Source organism: Podarcis filfolensis (genome assembly GCF_964270895.1).
Source record: "Podarcis filfolensis genome assembly, chromosome: 8".
NCBI lineage: Eukaryota > Metazoa > Chordata > Lepidosauria > Squamata > Lacertidae > Podarcis > Podarcis filfolensis.
Genome location: NC_139611.1, coordinates 48,029,657 through 48,053,110, shown reverse-complemented (window position 1 = coordinate 48,053,110; position 23,454 = coordinate 48,029,657). Strand labels below are relative to the sequence as shown.

Here is a 23,454-nt window from a genome sequence, read left to right as displayed (position 1 = left end):
CTACCCCCATCCTCCTGAAAACACCTCCCATTTTCCCTAACTCTTCTTAGCTAACTCCTTACACATGCAAATGGATGTCTCCCAGCCCCACTATCCTAACAATTGCTCCTCTTCTGCCCAGTGCTTCTATTTGGGTCTGGAGCCCATTAATTAGGTAGCAATATTTATTATCTTGGGTTTGAACACCTTGTAATAAAGGTTGTGGGCAGCTCTTAGTCATGGACAGCTCTTGGCAATGCTTCAAGGTTATCCACCTGTTAAAGGAGCACTGGTGTTTAGTCATAAGGTCTCTGAGAATGTTTGTTGCCAAGATATAAAAGGGAATGGAAACTCACCTTGATGAACGTCAGCGTAGACCATGACTGTATAAGGTGCTACTTATCGGCCATTGGAGGAGTCCTACTATTGCTCTCTTCCAGGGGATTCCTGGTGACTGAAGGAACATAAGCTGTCTATCTTTTGCTTTTCTCTTTGTTTCCTGTTTTGTTTTGTTTTCAGCTGGCCTACAGATTAAACCCATTTATCAAGGAACAGATTTGGTGTGCTGCTCTTTGCCTTGTCTGAATCCAAAAAAGACCTCTTTTCTTGATAGAACACAGAACAAGTCAGGAAAAAGCACTTCAAGCAGGCAGTAAACAGGGACAAAAAGGTGATGTGGCTTCAGAAGAGTGGATGCATCTTAGGGAGAAAGTATGCCTTTCAAGGGCTAGACAGATAAGCCTAGATGTGAGGTTCCCCAGCCTTGGGCTAATAGCATGACCCCACTTTTTAGTGACGCGGGTGGCGCTGTGGGTAAAACCTCAGTGCCTAGGACTTGCCGATCGTATGGTTGGCGGTTCGAATCCCCGCGGCGGGGTGAGCTCCTGTCGTTCGGTCCCAGCTCCTGCCCACCTAGCAGCTCGAAAGCACTCTTAAGTGCAAGTAGATAAATAGGTACTGCTTTATAGGGGGAAGGTAAACGGCGTTTCCATGTGCTGCGCTGGTGCAGGCTCGCCAGAGCAGCTTTGTCACACTGGCCACGTGACCCGGAAGTGTCTCCGGACAGCGCTGGCCCCCGGCCTCTTAAGCAAGATGGGCGCGCAACCCCAGAGTCGGTCACGACTGGCCCATACGGGCAGGGGTACCTTTACCTTTACCTTACTTTTTAGTGAAGACAGCATTGCCCTGCACCCATGCAACATATGCCTAAGGCTATAGTATCTTGTAAAATAAAGGAATTACAAACAAAAAAGCAAAGAAGAGAAAATAAATCTCGTCCAAGTTACAGAGATGGAGAAAGAATTCCTAAAGTTCCCAGTATGGCCCAAATGATTGTTGTTGCTTTTTCTTTGACTCGTTTCATATTTTGCCTACATGCCTGAGCCTGTTCCCATTCATATTATAATTATAGCTCTGCTTGCTAACCGCGATTTTGAAAAACTAATTAAATCCTAACTATAAAACTTGTACCTATTTGGAAAGGAAAAGAAAAGGTTTTGATGATCAAATGTAAAGTTTTATTTTCACATGTAATCTTCAATGTACGAGGCAGAAAAACAGTTAAATTGGATTCTATATCATTTTGTGCAGCTGAGAAAATATGGGTTAGATGTGCTAGGAGCATCTCAACTCACTTCTGTTGGCAAGCAAGCTCTACACTTTTTACCTGTTGAAGTCTTCAATAGTAGCCCAGCACATGGTGTATTATGGCAGTCCTGCCTAGTGATTTTTTCAGTGTGAAATTTAAGCACATGCTTAACCATCTCATGTAAATTCAGTGAGACCACAGAGTTCTTTTGTTCCATCCAGCCTAAGTCTACAGCCCTAGACGCACTTACCTGAGAGTAAGGGTACTTCCAGACTGCCATCACAAATTCAGATTCCACAGTTGGAGTTGACTGGGATGTGCTGAGGGGGTCTGCTTCCTTAGCACATTACCTACATTCTGCTCTGCCCTGGGATGATCTGGGGTTCATCTCAGCTTTGGTTCTGGCTTCAGAATTCAGCCAAACCCAGCAGACATCCCTACTAATCTCCCTGCAAGCCAAGGATGAATGCTAAATAAGCAGGTCATCTGGAAGCACCCTAAGTCCCATTGAAAATGGGGCATATATAGGAGTAGTCATGTTTAGGATTGCACAAACTGTTGCACTCAATGGGACTTCAGTTAGTCATGGGCATAGGAAGGGTTATGCTATGACAGTCCTCCAGTGCTAGTAGTTTGCCTTAGTAATTACATATGTGCACCTTATGTCTAAGTGTGTGCTGTGTAGCTAATAAAACTTGTAAAACTTCACCTGAAAGCAGGCCTATTGCCTCCAAGTCAGAAAGGACTGTCCCTGAACAGAGCAGGTGTAGTCCAACAATCTCTGGAGGGCCACAGTTTCCCTGTTCCACTACAGACTGTAGGTATGGAGTCGTGTTTTTGAATGTTCTTTCATGTTAAAAGTTCCCTGCAAGTAGAAATCTTGTATTGCAAGAATAACCAAGCATTCAAAACCAAACCAGCCCAGCTGGAATAGAAGCAAATGCTGGACATTCTTCCTCCCTTCCTCCCAGGGTTCTCCTTGGTTTATACAGGGGAGTAGTATTAGCTCTTCAAAGTCTCAGGCTAGAGGTCTTTCTTACCTTTGCTATCTTAGGTCCTTCTAAGCAGAGATTCTTGGGACAGAACTCGGGAACATCTGCATTCAAAGTGTCTACTCTGTCACTGAGCTATGGGCCTGTCTGGTCAGGAGCAGTGCTCTCTATTAAACAACACCAGCCAAAGTTAATGCTATGCTTAATATTTTATTCATATTTTCATGTAAACATCATTTGCTTGGTAGGCACAATATAACAAAAGCTCTAAAGCAACAAATAACAATTAAAACAAGTGTTCCGGTTCTCTTCCTTCAGGCTGATGGCAAAGAGAGGCCTTCACAGTTCCATTATCGAAATTGAGAAATAATTTGCTTTCACTGGGAGAAAATAACCAATTAATTAGAGAGAAATTGAAAGCGCCCCGCTGACAGTGTTACAGTTTGGAGTTCAGTAATGATTCCGTTTCCCCTGTACCAGTAAAACACTGAGGAAATGCTAACTCCCTTTCTGCAGTCTCTTCTACTACCTGGAAGAGAGGTGATTCAACTGTTTGTACATAAAGAAATAGGGCCATGTCCCTCAGAGTAATCCCATGAAAGCCAGCACTAAATTTGTGATTAGATGTGAAGAACAAAAGGTGACATAATCTTTGCAGGCTTGTGTCACTTCAAAATGCATGTGGAGTAGTTACATATGTGGATACTCTCTCACAAGGAACACTAGCATATCATTTGAAGGCTAGACTCTACCTTACTTTCAAAATACAATGGGGGTTAAAAAAAAATCTGTAAGGAGTAAGCACACAGCTACCTGCTTCCCCAATGTATTTGAAACGAGCCATCTCTCTAAATCTCTTTCTAAGCATTTGATTGGACAATTGAGATTGGGCATTGGGTGCCCAATGTGCACTGTTGTAGTGCCATCATATCCAGACAAGGAACATACAGTCTGAAATGGCCTTGTGCTCCCAGTCATCTCTCTAACAGATGGTAGTATGTATGGGGCTTATTTTCCAAGTGAGCAACAATGCAATGTTGGCATGGTAGGAGAATGCAGTTTTCTGAGAATTTCAAGCCAGGAATGAGAGAGAGAGAGGGAGAGGGAGAGGGAGAGAGAGAGAGAGAGAGAGAGAGAGAGAGAGAGAGAGAGAGAGAGAACACATGAATGAATGTCTCGTGTGGTTTGCACCTGTTAGTGTACTTAAATCTTAAGTATCAGGATCAAATCCTGACTCTAGTGAAAATGGTGCAAATTAAGTGGAGGCCAATAAAGGTGGGATTTCAGTTTCAACCTAGTTATAGTAAATTTGCATGAACTGGACAGCTCTGATTAAGATTGACAGCAAAATGTTCTTTCAGTGCAGTGTTCCAAAATAATATTTCCCAGGGATGGGAGGCCTCCTGGAGTGATTCCCACAATCAGATCTCAAAGCAAACAAAAGAGTTCTACCCACATCTTGCTTCCTGATGATACAAAAAGGCATAACACTACGGAACTGAGAATGAGACTGAACTATATGTGTGACTCATTAATGGAACACATTGCACATGTGTATGTGTATCTTGCTGCACAATTTGCTCCTGGAAGCAGCCAGCATTTGTAAATGCGTATGATGCAATTGGTCCATTTTGAATTTGGCATGAATCCACAACCCTCATCAACAAAAGTAGATGCTTAGGAATACTGTACTACACATTGACCCCTACAAGTTGGACCCTATCAATGCATCTCTAAAGCAAAGCAACAATCCTGATCTGGTGCTGATTAGGCTCTTAGTTTTGTAGTGTCTTCAGTTTACACTCAGGAAAAATGTTTAATCTTCAGTCTTGTCTGATGGAAATACTCTGAGGAGAATCACACCAAGAACAAATGTTGTTCAGCCTGAAACATGTGATACCAAAAAGGTTGTGGAGAGCAGTACTCAGGGTTTCTAAATGCACTTTAAAAAACAACACACTTTAGACCTTTATGTTAAACACATAAAGGTCAGGAGTAGACAGAGTAGGACCAGTGAGCAGCTTAGGTGTGAGTTCTTGTGTTATATTTGCCACACATAGTTCAAAATGAAGTGAAAATTTGTGCAGCAAAAAGTAGGCCGCAGTAAGTCTTCTTAGATTTGCATCTGCAGTATTAAAGTTACTATGCTATGCAAACCTACCTGGGAGTAATCCCACTGGACATGGGACTCTCTTGTGAGAAAACATGCATGGGTTGAGTAACACAGTCAGTTCTGATTAAATCAACAATACAGTCATACCTTGGAAGTCGAACAGAATCCGTTCTGGAAGTCCGTTCAACTTCAAAAACATTCAAAAACCAAAGCTCCTGCAGCCAATCGGAACCTTTGGAAGCCCCGTTGGACGTTTGGCTTCCAAAAATAGTTCAGAAACCAGAACAGTCACTTCCGGGTTTGCATTGTTTGGGAGCCAAAACATTCGGGAACTAAGCTGTTCAAAAACCAAGGTACGACTGTACTGGAGTGAATACTGGAGCTCATCTTGTGAATGCTCCAATGCTGGTTTACATTATAACTCTCCCTGCTGAAAAATCTTTTCAGGCTGTGATTGTGTCAGGTTGGGTTGAGCCATAACCTAGACCCTTTCTGCAGCATTCAGAAGATCAGTTCATCATGGGAAATCAACTTTAAATGTCAACTTGCATTTACTGCGGTATTTTTTTTAAAAAAATATGTATGAATTTTTTTTTCATGCTCCTAGCTTTTGTTGTTTTCTCTTTGGTTCATCTGTAAAAGAAATGAACCACATCCTTGCTCAGCTCATTTCAACAGAGACAAGTACTCTTAAGCCTTAAGCAGGCCTGCCCTCTCCCAAATAAAGTATTTAGAGAGATGTATCTCCCCACTCTTTTCTTTTTCCTGGCTGACCCAAATGTATATGAAACACCTGGTCATTCATAACTATGGTTTATTGTGTGAATTGTCACGTATGAGGAATTATTTGATTGAAATACTGCTCCATGGAATACAGTGGGACCTACATCTGAGTAAATGTGCATAGGATTGCTCTGTAAGTTAAATGTTGTTTATCTCACACCCGCCCTTTCTAGCTCTACCTTACTTTTTAATTAAAAATGAATGGCTGCTCCTTTTAAATACCTCAGCTGCAGTCCCAGTGGCTATGACATTCCAAATGGCTTCACCTTGCTTGCACACCAACTGCAAAGTGCAGCCCAATATGGCACTTTTACTTTATATGAGGAATAGGATAAAGAGATATGCTGGAATTATGCTAAATTGTTCATACAAATCTGATTATTTCTTCTAACACTTAGACAATTATACTTCCAACCTCCCTCTCCCCCCCCCCACCCCACTGGGCCCTTTTTAAGCATTTCTCATCCTTATACAATTTTGTTCATATCTGTAGCTTTGTTGATTTAGAGTCAGGCTAAATGCTAGTAGGCTCAATATATAATGATTTACCACCCAAATCCAATTTTCATGTGAATGAAGGAGACAGTTATACACAGAACGCAATGCGAGAAAATTAGAAAAATACCAGAATGAGAATCATTAAAACGACATACTGTGTTAATCCAAATCCATCCTTGTCACTGTGAGGAAAAAGGTTAGCAACTGATTTTTCTTTGCTGTCTTGGAAAAATGATGTTAAGTTTAACAGTTCAACTACACATTTAGGTGAGATGTTTTCTTTAATTAGGGTGATGTACAATACTAGAATTACATGGGTGTGAGTGAGCTGTGTCAATGCAGAAGGGCAGGCACTGGAGTCTAAGAGACCTCTCTCTTGGGGCCTGACACGGTTCTCAGTTAGATCAGTGTGTGCTGAAGTGCTTCAAACTGAGAGAAGAATTACTCAAATTAGGCCAGCTCTGTTTTGGTGCTTGGATGAAGGATTAATAAACATTTATCCCAATGTTTATTAATCATTGCTATCATTGACCAACCTTTAAAAATATTAAGAGTGCACTTTTGAATGATCAGGGAATTCTGTAGTTCTTTGTGGCAAAGGAACTTTTTAGAATTTGGGGAGGGGGGAACTGTCATGTATGTTTTTCTTTATAAGGCAATAAACTTAGATGGGCCAACATTAAACATATTTGTTGGCACCAGGACTGAATACTTTCCCCCCCAATTAATTAATGGGTTCTGTCCACTAATGTACAGTGCTTTTCTGTCACCTAGTCTATTTCCCTGTACACCAAACAATAAAGAACAAATGAGGTATTTTATTGTCTTAAGAGTTTAAGAAGGACTTGTTAGTTCAGAAGTATCGTCAGGGGATGGAATGGATAGTGAACTGTCCTGTTAGCAGCCTGCATTTGTGCTTCAAAAGAAAAGTTCTCACTCTCCTCTAAAAGCTCCTTGCACAGCTGGGGGCATCAATAAATCCTTGGTGAAAATTCTAATTGACATATGTGTTGAAGGCAGTCTTGCCTCTTTGTATAGATGCTCGGGATCTCCATCATTTGGTTAAAGGTTGAAATTTGGAGTGCAGAATGTGGGTGCTTTCTCCCACCTTGAACAACATAAGCTGTTGTATGAGTCTAATATGTGGGCCTATTTACATGGAGGCCCAATTCACAAAGTGCTCTCTCTCTCTCTTTTAAAAAAAGAATGACAGGAATCAAGCCTACTCAGCCTTCTCTCATAATGCCTAATATGCAGTGCTGAAATGAGTACACATACCCGTTTTGTCCACCACAGAATTATCCTTAGGCAGGTGGGTGAGTGAGCTCACCCACTGCAATAAATGATTATAAATGTTTTTATAATCATTTCACTGGCCAATGGAATAGGTGAGGTTTAAGAAGAAGCCAACCAGAAATCACCCTTCTAAAACTGGCTTGAAAACATGCCTTTCTGAAACCACAAGAGAAGAGGTTCACATTTCAGTTTACTGTGGATGCTAATAAGGTTTCAGACAGGAACTCAACAGGCAAACTGGGTGGCATGTGATGGAATGTTATAATACTGGACTGGGTGGGAATGGCACTTGAGTTTCAAAACATCAATGATCAACAGCTTATAGCTCAGCTGACTGCAGACAAAAAAAGAACAACACACACTGTACTAGAGCATTTGTTCACTGGTGCACAAAATGGACCTCCCAGTCATCTTCCCTTCTTTTGCTCTATCAATTCTTCCCACTTTCATTCCCTCCACTCATAGCTATTGTTGGATGAATGGCATACGTTCTTTATTCTCATTGTCCCCCTCGTGGTCTTCTTCCTCTTCGCCAGCTTCACTGGTTTCTGTACTGTCATTGGCCATCTATGAACAAAACAAAGGAAACCAAGAGGTTGGGTGGCCACCTGCCATGGATACTTTAGTTGAGATTCCTGCTTGGCAGGGGGTTGGTCCCTTCCAACTCTACGATCCTATGATTCTATGCAATGAGTCAAGAAAAAATGCCAAGGATAGCAGAGTTGGCCCATAAGACAACATTTTAAAAAAATTAAAGGTCGCACACATACAATGTTAGTTCTACTCATAGTAGAGTTATTAAAATTGATGGACCAAAGTTAGTTATGCCTAGGGGCTGAAGTTCACAAAAAGTGATCTCAAAGCCATTAAAGAAAAAAAGAATGCATGTTCACAAACAGAGATCTTGCAAATGTCCTGTGATACTGATTATCCAGAATGAACCTTTTACCCCAAGCTTTTGCCTCAAGGGATCAGAGTCAAAAGCGTATCTTATGCACATTTACTCAAAAGTAAGTTTCACTGAGTTCAATGGTATTGTATTCAAATACACGATCCCACTGTGAGGCAAAGAAAGGATCACACTGGGAGGTGGCCCAAAGGGCAGATGTCCTTCTTGTGTGCCCTGGGGGCAGGTGATTTGCATTTGCAGCTCACATTTCTTTTGGCTAGAATGATAAAGATTGACATCAGAACCAAGTTCACTGTTGACATTTAAGGCTGCACAACAAGCCCATACAATGGTACCTCGGTTTACGAACTTAATCCATTCCGGAAGTCCGTTCTTAAACTGAAACCATTCTTAAACCGAGGCACGCTTTCCCTAATGAGGCCTCCCACCGCCGGTGCCCTTCCACCATTCAGCTTCCGTTCTTAGACTGAGGTAAAGTTCACAAACCGGGACACTACTTCTGGTTTTGTGGAGTTCGTAAACCGAATACTTCATAAATAGGGCTGTTCTTAAACCAAGGTACCCATGTACTGCAGTAAGGAGTAAGGAGATCAGTGTCATCATGGACTGAGCAACTGTGATAAAAACTGCAAATGCAAACTGAGTTAAGAAAAGCAACAAGTCCCATCCCTAGTCATGGCCATGAATTTCAATTGTTTTGCTCTGAGTAAAATTAAAATTTGAATACAGCTCCAAATCCATATTATGTCAATAACTTTATTAGGCTAACTGATGTGCAGAAACTGCCTTATTGACAATTGGACCCACTATTGTTCTCATCTGCTCAATCCACCAGAGCCTGACTTCGCATGCAGGGGAAGTCCCTAACTAGCCACGGGTTTGAGGACATGTGTTATCACTTAATCACCAGTGGAGCTTGAAAGCAACAGCCTTCCCATGCTGTTTTGCCTTCAGCAACTGGTACTCAATGGCATACTGTCTCTAAGAGTGGAGATAACTTCCATTATGGCTTGGGGCAACTTCAGACGACCTACTTTTAATGAGCATTCGTCCTGATTTTCTGGCGCAAAACTGATGTGAAGGTTAATTATATCCAGTCTTTACTGAGCATTCATTATTATTTTTTTGCAGGATGTTAGTCATTCATCCATTGCAAGCTTTTAAGTGTATTCTCTACATCACTTTCCAAACTGCAAAAAGTTGGATTCTTTTAACAAGTAGATTTGTTGTGCTAGGGAAACAGAGCACTTTAATCCACTTAAGCTGAATAAACTGGATGTTCTGGTATACATTTGCATAACTCCCGCAAAATACTGACAGTTTAGAGGCACCCTACAATTTATTTATGCATCTATTTTCCTACATTAATTTGCCTAAACCTTTTTTAAAAGCCACCAAAGTCAGTGGCCATCACTACATCTTGCAGCAATAAGTTCCATAAATGAATTATGCATTGTGTCCAAATTATCTATTAAAAAGCAAGAGTTCAGACTTTTGTTATGGAAAGCAAACTGTTCAGAAATTTAGTTCTTAGGCCATAAAAAGAAATGGAACCAGTGAATGAATTATGTGTAGAATCCTCTTTCACCACAATGAAATATGTCCTATATAGCAACCAAGAAAAAATGAGCAGGGCATTGATGAAACTAGAAAAGTAAAATACAGTCCCTTAGGAAAATACATGTAAAGTTTGCTAATAAATGCCCTTCATATACACAGTAGTCTCGCGGGGTCTGTGCTGATGTAAAAAATGTGTAGATTTCATGAATGTGATTAATTAAAGTGAAGGCTGTTTGCAAATGACTGTTCCTTTCTTGTTAATCCAGTGTATCTTTGCAATTCTATGTTCCCGGGGAGGATGTCCCAGGGTTATATAGATCATGAGATCTTCCACGCCTAGGGCAGAGAAAGAATTCTGGCTTTGGAGAAGGAGATCAGATGTTGGATGACACTTCTCTGTAGCAGCAGAAACTTCTATGCCCCTTGTCCTGCTGATTGTCAGAGTGCTGATGCCAGTAAGACTGAAAAGGGGGCATGTAGGGGCAACAGTGTAGGGAAAGGAACTGATCCAACACTTCCCATTCTCCCAATACACCCCAAAGCCAGAAAGAAACTTATGCAAGCTCTAATTTGCCTTCCATTTGGAACAATTGAAAGGACTTTTTTTTTTAATAAGAACCCCCCTCCCAGAAATGGGTGGAGAAATGGATGCTGTCCAACCCTCTAAATGCATTGTTAAGAGATGACAAAACCTCATGGAACCAGGCACAGAGTTGGTCAAGAGAGCATTCCACAAATAGGGAGCCATGCCCATTTTGGGCAACACCCACTGCTGCAATGTGCTCCCCCCTGAGAGGGTTCAACAATAGTGAATGTGACCATCTGTCCAAAAAAGAAATTAGTCACCACTGCCTAAAACTTATTTTCACTTACCAACGGAGTTGGTGTTTTCTCCACATCCAAAATTAATTTCCCTATGTTGCCTCTGTCATGGATTCTTTGCATTGCTTCTTTCACCTATAAGGTAACAAATGCCCAAGTTACATCCCCTTTGTGATGCACATAAACAAACAAAAAACAGTTCACCTTTGAATGCAAGCATATTTCATGACGCAAATACAAATGAACTCGAATCTTTAGCCCAATGAGAATATGTTGAAATTGGATGAGAAAGGTGTGCAGTACATTAGTGATAATAAAAATGTACCCATTCAACCAAGTGTTAAAAGAGAATATTGAATATTAAGACTACAATCCTCAAATGTGAAATTGCTAATCTTATCATGAAAATACACAACTCCTACCTAATATAAGTCTCTATTTCTGAGGGCCACAAAACTATTTTTTTAAAAAGAGATCCAGTGGGGATCTGGGAAATTACAGACTGGTTAGCTTAATGTATGTTCTGGGGAAATTGGTGGAAAGTATGATTTAAGATAGAATTACCAAGCATATAGAACAAGTCTCGCTGAAGCAAAAGCAGCATGTGTACTGTGTACTTAAGAATAACAAAAAGCTTTTGAAAAGTACCTCACTAAATTTATTTTAGTTATTTCTTAAACCTATTAGTTGCTTGTCACCTGAAGGTCTCCAAGCAACTTACAGCACAGAAAAATATACAATACATAATATCATAAACTTAAACATGGTTTGCGTATCGAGGGCCCCAGGACACCCCCCCCCCCATAAAAGAATTCACACAGATACATATTTAAGATTAAGGTTGCTGGGCAAAATTTAGGCCACAACTTTATTGAATTACACAACGTGAGCGGTATTTGCTTAGGCACTGATGAACTATAATTGACTCCTGCCCGCCTCACAGGGAGTCTAGAAGTGTAACCCAATGAGGGAGCTACATCGATGTAGATCAACGGAAGCACACCCCAATGTTCCCGTGGTCCTGGCATGGCCCTAGCCCCTCAAGTGGACTTTGGACGAGATCCAGGACCCCTGGAGCCCTTTAACGGAATACTCTTTTTCATGGAGGGGCTGGTGATGGCCGCACCTCCCCTCCCACATCCCTCACAGAGTCAATGCCTAACAGCCAAACCTTACAAAGTTGTGACAATTGCTGGGAGGTAGGCGAAAACCAAATGGCCAGTGCCAATTTGCCAAGTGGAAAAATTCCTATCAGCCCCCTGCCGCAAAACAGGCGACCAACCAAAGTCCCAAGCAAGGTCAGGCCACCGACGTAGAAGAGGGCGGGAGGGCGGGTCTTCGGCGGTGGGAAGCAAGTGAGCGTGACGCGTCCCACTGCTGATTTATATCCCTCACGATCGCGCCAAGCAGCCTGATTGGCTGCCTAGAGGTGGCGCGATTGTGGGACCAATAGAAGAAAGAGCCGGGCATAGCCCAGCGCTTAGGGTATGGGGGAGGGGTCCTTCAAGCCCCCCACACAAGTGGGACCCTCCCTTAAGAGAATCCCAATTGCTAAAACAAGCCACCTTCCTGACCCATGGTTTGAAGTTTGCTTGTTTCAAACAAACCAGTGTTAAGATTAACCACAGTTTGTTGGATACAAATAATGTAAGATGTGGTAAATGGAAACTGGAAGTAAAAAAAATTCTTCTTGCAGCTACGCCAGGAATGGAGTGTACAAGTTCAAGTCTCACTCATTCGCCTCACACTAAACTGTGGTGTAGCTGCTACACCACATCCTCACTGGACCACTAATACTTTAGCAAGGGATCCTTGCCAATCACTTATTTTGCAAGCTTTTTGACAGCAAATAAAGCCATTTAGAATTTCTTAGCAAACTATAAGGGTTTGCTGTACCAAAGCTGGAAATAGTTCCAGATCTGAATGACTGAGCAAGCATGTTAGACTGCTAGGTGAGACTTATCACCCAAATCCTGAATCTATTTCTTTGCCAAAAGAAAAAGAAAAGTAATGGACTACTCACAAAAATGTGGTTTTGGGCTGGCAGCCAAAAAATGGTGATTAAAGTAGTTGCTGCATGCCCATATCTCATGCTCAGTGGAAGGAAATAAGTTTCCCTTGCATTTTTCTCTCATACACAGTATCAGGTTTAACCCTCTGGGGGAAAGCTCAAGGTGTGCTTATAGGCAAATTTTCCATAATTTGAGCAACAGGTGCTGGGAAAGAAAACAATATGATTCCAATTTTTAATATATAAAAATAACGCTGCTCTGTGTATTGAATGCAGATGGAGGGAGTTAGGAGAGAACTGTAAAAAAGAAATTGTATGCATAGATGGAGTTGTATCAGATTTCTAGGGGACAGAAAAACAGTTTTGTTGTAGAGAGCAGCAAGAGAATTAGCCAGTTTTAAAGATCCACTTTTGGATGTATCCAGTATTCTTTCTCTCTCTCTCTATTTTAAAAAGCAGTGTTCATTGTGGTTACTTTACTCCAAGGGAACTTCAGCTGCTTTTTGACAGAAAATCTAGTCATTCCAGGCCATTGAAGGGCACCATGTTGACTCCCCCTGCTTTTCTCTTGACTGTGAGCAACATATATGCCAAATAAAAATACTGAAAAGGTATGAAAATATTTGGTGCAAAGCATTGCTGTACCCTCTGCTGTGCAGGCTCCTTGCTCTTGCTTCTGTAACAACTTATTTATTTCTTTACACAACTTAAAATTGCAAGGACCCTGTCCTCTTTTGCAGCAGACCACCCTACTTAACGGCTACAGCTCAGTGGAAGAGAAGATGCTTTGTATGCCAAAGGCCCCAATTTCAATCCCTGGCATATCTGTGTAGGGCTGGGGATTGCAGGCATATGCCTGCCCCCCTTCATGCTTTTAGACCCTGTGAACACAATACCAGTTGCTAAAAGGTGTGTTAGTTAGCTATTTTTAACCACTTTGAGCTTTGTTTGTTTTTTATGAAATAACTGTATAAATTATTTATTTTATATGTTTATTGCATTTATATCCCATTTTTTTCTTCCAAGAACATGGTTTCTTCCCTCCTCATTTAATCCCCACAACAACCCTGTGATGTCACTTTGGCTGAGAGGCAGTGACTGGCCCGAGGTCACCCACTGAGCTTCAAGGCCAAGTGGGGATAAGTGGTCCAGAAGGAACAAATCAGCAATGACCGCTCCCCGCTTAAAACGGGGGGCGCCCTTTGCGTGGACGCGTGCAGCCCCTAGATCTGGATCATAGGCTTGGCTTTGCCTTCCCTAAGGTGGGATACCTGGAGGTCTCTGCCTACCTCAGTCAGTTGTCCAATCCCACCTGGGGGAAGCGTTGCCAAGGAGACCAGGCCAGGTAGGGGAGGGATTACCTGCCCACACAATAGAGGGAGGATCTTACCTGGGAATCCTCACTTGGCTCCAGAGCTTCTCCCACCCTACCCACCCTCAGTTAATGTCTTATTTTGCAGGTTAACTTTTCTTAAACATGGAATTTCCCTGCATTGGCAGGTTTCGCCTTTCCCGTAGCAAAATGTCACAACTTTGGCGGTATCAGGCCTTGGGCGGAATCCTTTTGTCCATCTTCCTCTTTGCGGCGGCGATACCAGGGTTCCCCGTTAAAGGGGTTTTCTGAAGGGAGGCTTTGACCGAACGTCGAAACGTCGTCATTGCTCTCCCCTGCGGCGGCGGCATTACGGGGGCGGCTATCTCTGCTTGAACACATGTTCTCCAGAGCCGGCCCACCCCCCCCCACTGGATAACCCTGATGCTCCCTAGGTCCCCGGCTGGGGACTGGGGAGGGAGAACGCCCAATGCCTGAGCCAAGGTCTACCCACATTTGAAATTTAATAAAGTTGTGGCCAATTTAATCCCATAGCATGTTGTCTTGAGTCATTATTCCACATGACGGGGGGACCGCACGGGATCTGGGGACTCCGTCTGTCCACGCAATGAGATAAGCAATGAAGGTGCCAGTAAAATGAAGCTGGTCTGGACTCGAGAACAGAAAGCAGCTTGGTGAATCCTTCCAGTCCAACCCTTTTCTTTCCCCCAGTGTACTTTGCCACCCCTATTGCTCAGCTGAATAAAGACTGCTGAGACTCCCATCCACCATTTCCAATCTTCAGGCTAATTTGGAATTTATCTAAAAGCACGAAGTCATTAGTGTCTAACTGAAACAATTTACCAGCCCCCATATGCACCAAGTAAATGTTTAAAGAGTTCTGACTCAAGTGGGATACAATAACACTTAATTGCCTTGTGTTTCATTTCTCAGTTTGCAAAGTACTGCCCTCTCAAGACTGGTTCACGTGCCACATTACAATTGGAGGCATTGCCTGCATTTCTTACAGCTGGTTTATATGCTGCATATAGAAGCGGGAAAAGGGAAGAGCAGTTTGTGAAGTTTATGTCCATAATACCATTGCGTTAAGGATGTGGATCCACAGAGGAAGCATTCAATCCTCAGCATCTGCAGGTAGAGCTGGGAACATCACCTATCTGAAATCACGGATTGCCACTGCCAGTGAGTGTAGACCACAGATGGGGAACATGTGGCCCTTCAAATGTTGGTAGGTCCCAACTCCCATCAGACCCAGGCAGCGTGCTAATGGTCAAGGACGATGGGAGTTGCAGTCCAACAACACAACAACATCTAGAGGGCCAAAGTTCCCCCACCTCTGGTGTAGACAATACTGAGATAGATGGGCCAGTAGTCTGACTCAATATAGAGCAGCTTCCATTGTTGCTAGGTATTTTGGGCTGCCTAAGGAGTATAATGGGCCTTTCTAGGTCCCAGTTGCACTGGGATTCTCTGTGGGGCCCTTGCCTCTTCTTCATAATAGATCTACATAGGGGTCTTTGTCAGGCTGTATTCTGACCATGAGTTAGATCAAGGCCATGATATAGAGGTGGCAAGAGTTGCCAATCTTTTCCATGGTCCCCCAACCAACTGCTCACCTGGAAAGTCTTGGTATTAGTCATCGAGGGGGAAAGATACAGGCACCTATATTATGTCTGCATGCCTTCTGCTTTGTAGCTCACTGACAGTAACTGGATCAATGCCCTCCACCAACGCTTGGTCAGATAGCTCCCTCCCTCTGTAGCTGCTTTTTAGTAAAGACTAAACACAAACATTCATGCATAGCTTGATAGATCTTCAGAGGCGTATGGAAAGAAACTCATAGTCAAATGTAGCAGAAAACACAGCCACAACACTGAATGAATCATTACTGCATCACATCATACCAAAGGGAAGAAAGAAGCATTTCACCCACACTGGTGGATAACATGGTAGTCTCACATATAATGTAACATCTGGTCATTAGGCCCTGTTCCAGCAATACTGGTTGCTTTTGTATCTCCAGAGCTGGTTGCATTTTAAAACCAATGCTGACACCTGCATTTAATGCAACATTATCTACTGTGCTGTTTAAAATTTTCTCCCCCGTTGTATTCTGCAGACATGGAGATACGGACCTCCTTTTCTTGCTCTGCTGGATCTAAGAAATGTGCACTGTAGGGAATTCTCCTACTCCTGATGAACTGCTGCATAATAATCAATGGCTATTTGGCTTCTGTGTGAGCAGAAAATGCAGAACCTGATATAAGAGAGTAAGTACTATTTACTGCCTTTTTATTCCACAATTTCCCTAACTTTTATTACCACCACTGCTAACTTTTATCTTTGCAGTCACCCTATGTAGTACTTTTGGCAGAGATAGGGTGACTGAACCCAAAGTCACCCAGTAAGCATTGTGGAGATCTGAACCCAGCCTAGACTGACACTAACCACTGCACCACACTACCTGTCTGGTGGCAGTGTAGCAGCAAAGAGTATGAACTATTTGCCACAATCACACTAGGTAAGCCCCTATCCCTCAGCCTCCATCTCTGCAGTTGTTGGAGATAGCTATTTATTTACTTATTGCATTTGTACCCTGCTTTTTAGCCAAAAAGACTCCCAAAGAGGTTTATATACCATATGTTAAAACAAGAGAGTTCCTGCCTGTCTAAACTACATGACCCACAAGAAAAAAGGCTGGAGGGAAGAGGGGGGAAAGCAAGCACTCTTCTGGTCCTGCCTGGGAGCATCCAGCTTCCTGCTTCTTCTCCTGCCTTTTCTCACCCACATACCTTTGCTGCTGGTGTATCATTAGCAACAGGGGAATGGAGAAAGGGAAAGAGAGGTCTTCATTCTCTCCTCCCTTCTCTGGCATCTGTCTCATGATCTTTGCTGCTCCAGCTCCACCACCCTCTACCATCTGAAGGATTCCTACTTCTTCAAAAGGCTCTGATTTTACTCCTTTGCTATTGCATGCTTGGAACTGCCTCCTTCACATCCCTCTTCAAAACCCACAAAGCCTTTGCACAATCGCCCATGTCTCATGCCTTATTGTGATCCAGCCAGTCGAGAAGCCTAAGCATGGGCAACTGAGGCTGCTTCCAGACTGAGGGCATTGTTTTGGGGTGGGATTCAACCAATTGATGGCAAATCCAGGTTGCTCAATGATAGTGGATTGGGAGGTCATGTGCAACAAACTTGCTTCCCCAAATGATGGGACTTTTTGTGATAAGGAAAGTGATGGGAGAATGCATTGAAAAGTGTAGGATACTGCTCGTTTTGATGCAATGACATCTAACCTTCCTGCAACAAAATCAGAATGAATGCTCAACAGACAGGTTGAAACAAATACCTATTGCTTCCTTATTTTCCCCTGCCTTCTTTCTCATATTGTTTTTCCCATACCAATTCTTAGATGGTAAGCTCCTTTTGGCAAGGAGCTGCTTTCTTGAGCTCTGAAGTACTGTGGTGATGGCACTATACAAACAAACAAACACACTGCTAATTTCCCAGTGTTCCTTGCCCCTCACCTCTGCAGTGGTTTTCCCAGTGTTTCTTGCCCCTGGCATGCTCCACAGCTGTATGTAAAGCATCACAGAGGACATTTCTAAATGGAGTTTCACGTATTCCTAGGTCTAACCCTTGTCATGTTTAACACACCCCAACAGGATATTAGCAGTATCCTCCAGTCCCTAGCTCATGCTGTTTCTGTTATAGAACCTTGATGGATTGTGGGTAGCTTTTTCTACTAATACAAGTTGAGCATCGTTGGAGGACAGATTTAAGCCACTGGTCAGTTACACTGCAAAAAGATAAATTCCCCATCTCTAATTAATTCCTTTCCCCATCTGCCTTGCCCCGGTGCTGCTAAGGAACAAGCAGCTAAATCACGTTGTGATGAATCACAGGGATGAGATCTCCATGGTTACAGGTCATGTGGCTTACAAATACAAGCTTTTAGCGTCAGAGTTACTTTGGCAACACAAGTGGCAGAGGTAACTGATGCAGCTCTTGCCCAGATTTATGACAGGATAAATCCAGACAAAAATGTGTCTATTTTGCATTCAGAGATGCACTATCAGTCACAATAGGGTGTATTTGCAGCTCCTATACATTCACTTTTGACTAAACTGTGGGAGGCAGTGGAAGACAGAAGTGCCTGGCATGCTCTGGTCCATGGGGTCACGAAGAGTCGGACACGACTAAATGACTAAACAACAACAAATGCATTCACCGAACACACATAGGAGAGTGGGATCACTAACCACCATTCCTCCCTGCCTCTGGTGATTGCACATTGGGTGCATATAAAGGGGGCCTCTGCATGTAAAGGTGCTCCAGGCAAAGGTGGGAAGGTATGTAGCTCAGTGGTAGTGCACCTACTTACATGTGGAAGGTCGCAGGTTCAATGCCAGGCATCTCCAGGTATGTCATATTTTAGCACGGACCGCTCTTAAGCAACACTTTCAATACTGTAACCTTTCAGTGGAGCCATCACCCCTAAAGGTTTTCATTATCACTGTTGATTTGTCTGGTTTATCAGAGCTACAATGTTAAATTAGTAAAATACAGGTGCTTAGGGCATTCCTCGGTCCAGATGAGGGGCATGATGGTTTAGAGTTTAAAATAAATAAATCACAAACACTTGACATCACAAGGAACTACATAGAATGTTTAAAAGGCCAAGGGTCCTGTTGCAGGCTTGCAACCTAAAGGAGAGTGTGAGAAGTGATGACCACTGAATTGGAAGGCTTTGAGAGAGGATTAGACAAATTAATTAATGATAAGGCTATTAGTGGCTATGTTCCACCTCCACGGTCAGAGGCAGTATGTCTCTGCATACCTTCTGGGAATTGCAAGCAGGGAGACCATTGCTGCACTCATGTCCTGCTTGTGGGCTTATAATAAATAATAATAATAATAATTTATATATATCCCACCCTCCCCAGCCGAAGCCGGGCTCAGGGTGGCTAACAACAGTAAAAGTAATACAGCTTTCTAAAACCAATTCAAATTAATGGCAACCATTGGGCTAGAGTTCTATGAGGATTACCAAAGGAGGGGGTCAGGCTGTGCCTTGGCCAAAGGCCTGGTGGAACAGCTCTGTCTTGCAGGTCCTGCGGAAAGATGTCAAGTCCCGCAGGGCCCTAGTGTCTTGTGACAGAGCATTCCACCAGATCGGAGCCACAACCAAAAAGGCCCTGGCTCTGGTTGAGGCCAGCCTAACCTCCCTGTGGCCCAGAACCTCCAAGATGTTTTTGTTTGAAGACTGTAAGGTCCTCCGTGGGACATACCAGGAGAGGCGGTCCCATAGGTAAGAGGGTCCTAGGCCGTATAGGGCTTCGAAGGTTTAAACCAGCACCTTAAACCTGATCCTGTACTCTACCAGGAGCCAGTGCAGCTGGTATAGCACTGGGTGAATGTGATCCTGTGGCAAGGAACCCATAAGGAGTCTCGCTGCAGCATTCTGCACCCACTGGATTTTCTGGGTCAGTCTCAAGCATCTGATTGGTGACTGGATGACAGAGTGCTGGACTAGAATGCATTTATATGCATGCATAGTAAAGTAAAGCTGCACCTACCCTTTACTAAGGACTAGACTAGTCCTTCATGTGAATGCCACATTAAACATGGGTAGGGAACCTCATCTTGGGTCCAAATGCAAGTCTCTGGGTCTCTCTATTCAGCCCTAGGACTCTCCTAATGCCACACCCCAACCCCAACCTCTATCCCCAGGCTTCACCGTGCACTGACATTGCTTCTTGTCCTCCTTGAGTGTTCTTGCTAGACTGCAATGTGTCCTTGAACTCTGACAATGCTTCGTGCTTGACTGGATGAAGGATAGAGAGGTGTGCAAGAGTGTGTATAAACTAGCCTGGAAAGAAGCTGGTAAGAAATGGCTATGATTTCTTCTTTACTAGTGTGCCACCCAGAGACTGAAGGAACCCTAAATTGGATAACCTCTAGGAATGCAACATTTTAAACATAACAAGACATCCTTGAAGAAGCTTACAAAACGGTTGCAAAATAGGACCAGATATTTACCAGGCACATCCCTGGTAAATAGGGTCTTTTTGGGCATAGGATACTTTCCACATTTGTATTCTAAAGCTGTACAGCACCAGGAGGGGCTAAAAAGACAGCTGTGTCATTTTTTTGCCTTTACAATGAAGTATGTTTGTTTTTAGGTGCCCTGTCCACATCAACAGGGCTGGCCCTACCATTAGGTAGACTAAGACGACTGCTTCAGGCAGCAGATACTGAGGTAAGTGATAGGGGGCAGAGCTGTGTGTGCCATATAGAATGGCTTGCCTTCTTCTAAACTAGGCTGCTGCTCTCAGGAGCAGTGGAGGGCACTGTCACACCCTACTAAGATTTAGCTGCCTATTTGGTTGGGTTAGTACATGGAATGAGGAATGTGCTATCATTGCCTCAGGCAGCAAAAAGGCTTGGGTTGGCCCTGCACAGCAAATGCCTCTAGTAGCTACACTTTCCTTTGCTTTTTCTTTCAGTACAGAAGGACGCCTTTCCCCCTGAATGGTCTGTTGCCATGGTAGCCAGTATAAAAACAGGCCAGAAATGAAGAATTTTCTTTAAAAAGGACCAAAAACTGCTAGTGAAGGCAAACCTGGACTCTCAGGGACCAATTTTAGCTATTTAAACGAAGCTGCACAGTCCCACAATTGGAGTGCAAACTCTCAAGTTTCCTCATTAGCCTATAAATATGTAAAAAAAAAAAAAAAGTTCCTGACACTGTTTTGTTTACAGACTTTCAGTCACAACCATGATCTTCAACTCATGAATCAGGACCCACAAGTGAGTCAAGCCCAGACCTAAGGTGGCTTGCACCCGTGGGACCACCTGTCTCTCATTGGAATTTCCTTTGAAAGAGGGGCAGAGAGAGAAATGAGCAACCTGGTATGTAGAAAGATGATATTTTGGAAGGTGAGGCTTTTTTCAACCTTGCATAAGGAACTGCATTTTCAGTTAAAAAAGGGTAGTGTGTTTTTCTTTGCATGCTGCAATTTAGGGATATGGGGTTGGGGAGAGAAGGGAAATATCCTGGGTCTGAATAGAGTGAAGCCAAAGGAATTACAATACGTCTAGGACTATTATCATTATAATTATTACTACAAAGCGTGTAAAGCTGAATGCGCACAAGTTAAATGCATGTAAGCTGTGAGTTACCTGTACATTGAAGCTAGGGAGGCACCCAGGGTCTCTGGGGTTGTACCATCCTATATAGAACTCCTGCATCAGGATGCTAACATTTTCACTTCTACACTTGCTATAAGACGATATCTCTATCGGTGACTAAATATGTTAAAGAAGATCAAACTTGTTTCATGCCAGGGCGCCATCTTGCAGACTCAGTGTGGTGAGTCCTTAACTCAGTTTTGGCTACAAGTTTGGCAAGGCCCTGAAGCAACTTTACTCTCACTCCAAGATGACCTGTTGCCAAGTCCTATTTCCATTGTCGTTGCTTAGCCACCCCCCTCATTTTCCTGTGCAGGGAAGCTTAGATGACACTCCAAAGTGCCAGGCTTTGTACAGGGGTAACCAGCTACTGACCATTCATCTACACACAGCACCGTTCTATACAGGAGTACATCCATCCTGGCTTTATCTTCTTCTCAAAGGGGATATCACTAAAAACTGGCTTCTGATCGTTTGGAATGTGTCAGTTCACTTAAGGTTATTTAGGGAACACAGCCTTTGCCAGACTGTTTAGATAGAAGCATCTCCCCCCAGGTCTGTTCTCATTTATTTAGAAGTGAAGCTCATTATTGTTAATTGCTACAGATGCTTCAAGCCAAGTGCATGTATCGCTTTCTTGGAATCTAGCAGACAATTTGCTCTTTGTGGAGATGCTAAGATTCATTTCTGTAACTGATTTTTTTGTCGGTTTGCTCTCTGCCTCTTCTTAGTTTAGCCCTTCTCTTCCTTTCTTCATCAAAGTTCTGCCAGCACAACATGCTAAACTTATAGGGCAGTTCAGCTGGCAGCCTTCTGAAAGAGGCTTAATTTATTATGACTATCTTGTGCAGAGAGAAACAACACTGATCTACCATTTAAACATATTAGTAGACCTTGAGCAGCAGAGGTTTACTCAATAGAGGTATCATGACAAGCAGAATGTAAAGTACTGCAAGGCGAATGACAAAACAGGATGGCAGCGCACCACTCTCTCTGGCATTTTCCCATCCATAAATGCATTTGCATGAGAAAGGAAATGCTGTCGTAGAAATATCAGGAGTGACAGAAGAGTGCATTATATTAATTCAGCTCTAGATGAGGTGCACCTTGGAAAAGAAATGCTCCAATTAATGCAATTGCTTTTCTATTTTTAACATTTGGCTTGATGGTGTAAACTTTATTGTGATGATGCAGTCGATATATTGAATTAATATCCACTACTGTAATCAATGCAAATGAATATAGTTATTAGTCCACCCCCCACCACCACTGATGGAACAAGATTATTCCTTGCTCTTTGATAGATGTGATATTTGTCCATGTTCCAGCAGGCAAAAAGATGCCTGGTGACCAGCTTGCAGCACTGGAATTGATTTGACTTGGACGTTGACCAGCAGCCAAGTCTCAGCCACAGACATGGAACAGCCAGCACCAGCATTTGGCATCAAACCCTGTAAGTAAGCCAGAAGTTGACAACCAGGGGCCCTTGAAAACCAAAGCCCCTGAATGAAGACACACAGCCTGCCCAGAACAGCACTGCCTGAGCTTGACTTGACAGAGTTACCAGGCCCCTCCTCATTAGAAACTTCATGCTCCCCAGATTTTGATCACCAACAGAAGCAGTGTTCGAGCTGGAAAATTTTACCTAACGGGGTGCTTAGGTCCAGGACCTAGGTCTGGACTTTCCACTCTTGGAGATGGACAAAGCTCAGCAGGGATTGTCAGGGCCAGGAGATATAAAAGAGTTCAGTTTGTAGGGTCACCAATGTTTTAAACCACAACTCCCATCAACCCCAGCAGCATGGCTAGTGATAATGGGAGTTGTAGTCCAAAGCATATGATGTAGTCCAAAGCCACATGATGGCTATCCTTGGAGCAGAGAAGAGATTGGACGGGATGATCAGTTTAGTGACTTATCTAGGGTTCTGAAAGCTCTGTATTTGACCACGCTTGCTCATGTTCTAGATCTTTCATGCCTAAGAGCTTCCTGGGTTGTAACCAATGTTAGTTCTACCCAGAGTATTTCCATTGAAATTAATCGACATTGCTAACCTAGGTCCATTAATTTCAGTGGGACTACTCCGAGTAGAACTTAGTTGGATACAACCCTGTGTCCTTCTCTGTACTAGTGCTCTGGAATCTGTATTTGTGCATAGAACTCTGCCAGTTTTCCCTGGCTTTCGCTGGAGGATGAAGAACTTGAATTTGGAGTATGGTTTCCACCAAAATCTTTAAAGCTCAAATCAGCATGGTACATAGGCAAAAGAAGGTTCAAAGGTACAACAAGTGCTGTGTATAGCTAAGCAAGCTAAGATGATTCAACAAGGGAGACAACCCCTTGGGCCTCATTATATGGGAATGGGATGGGCACA

At 43.1% G+C, this 23,454-nt stretch overlaps 1 protein-coding gene across 3 annotated transcripts in view; it reads right to left on the bottom strand.

Annotated features, from left to right (window-relative positions):
• Window positions 1–2,749: 2,749 nt before the first annotated feature.
• The window catches only part of VAT1L (vesicle amine transport 1 like), a 52,181-nt gene continuing 31,476 nt past the window's right edge, over window positions 2,750–23,454 (bottom strand). Inside the window, exons 8-10 of one of the 3 annotated variants that reach the window (XR_014551904.1) lie at window positions 10,593–10,676; window positions 4,742–7,816; window positions 2,750–4,482 (exon numbers count right to left, since the gene is read on the bottom strand). Coding sequence is in view for 2 of the 3 variants with exons in the window: in XM_083629826.1 (XP_083485952.1) it covers window positions 7,715–7,816; window positions 10,593–10,676 (186 nt within the window). In the remaining variant the exon portion in view is untranslated. Of the gene's footprint in view, window positions 7,817–10,592; window positions 10,677–23,454 lie in introns of all 3 variants that reach the window. The other 2 variants (XM_083629826.1, XM_083629827.1) reach the window with 2 other exon arrangements.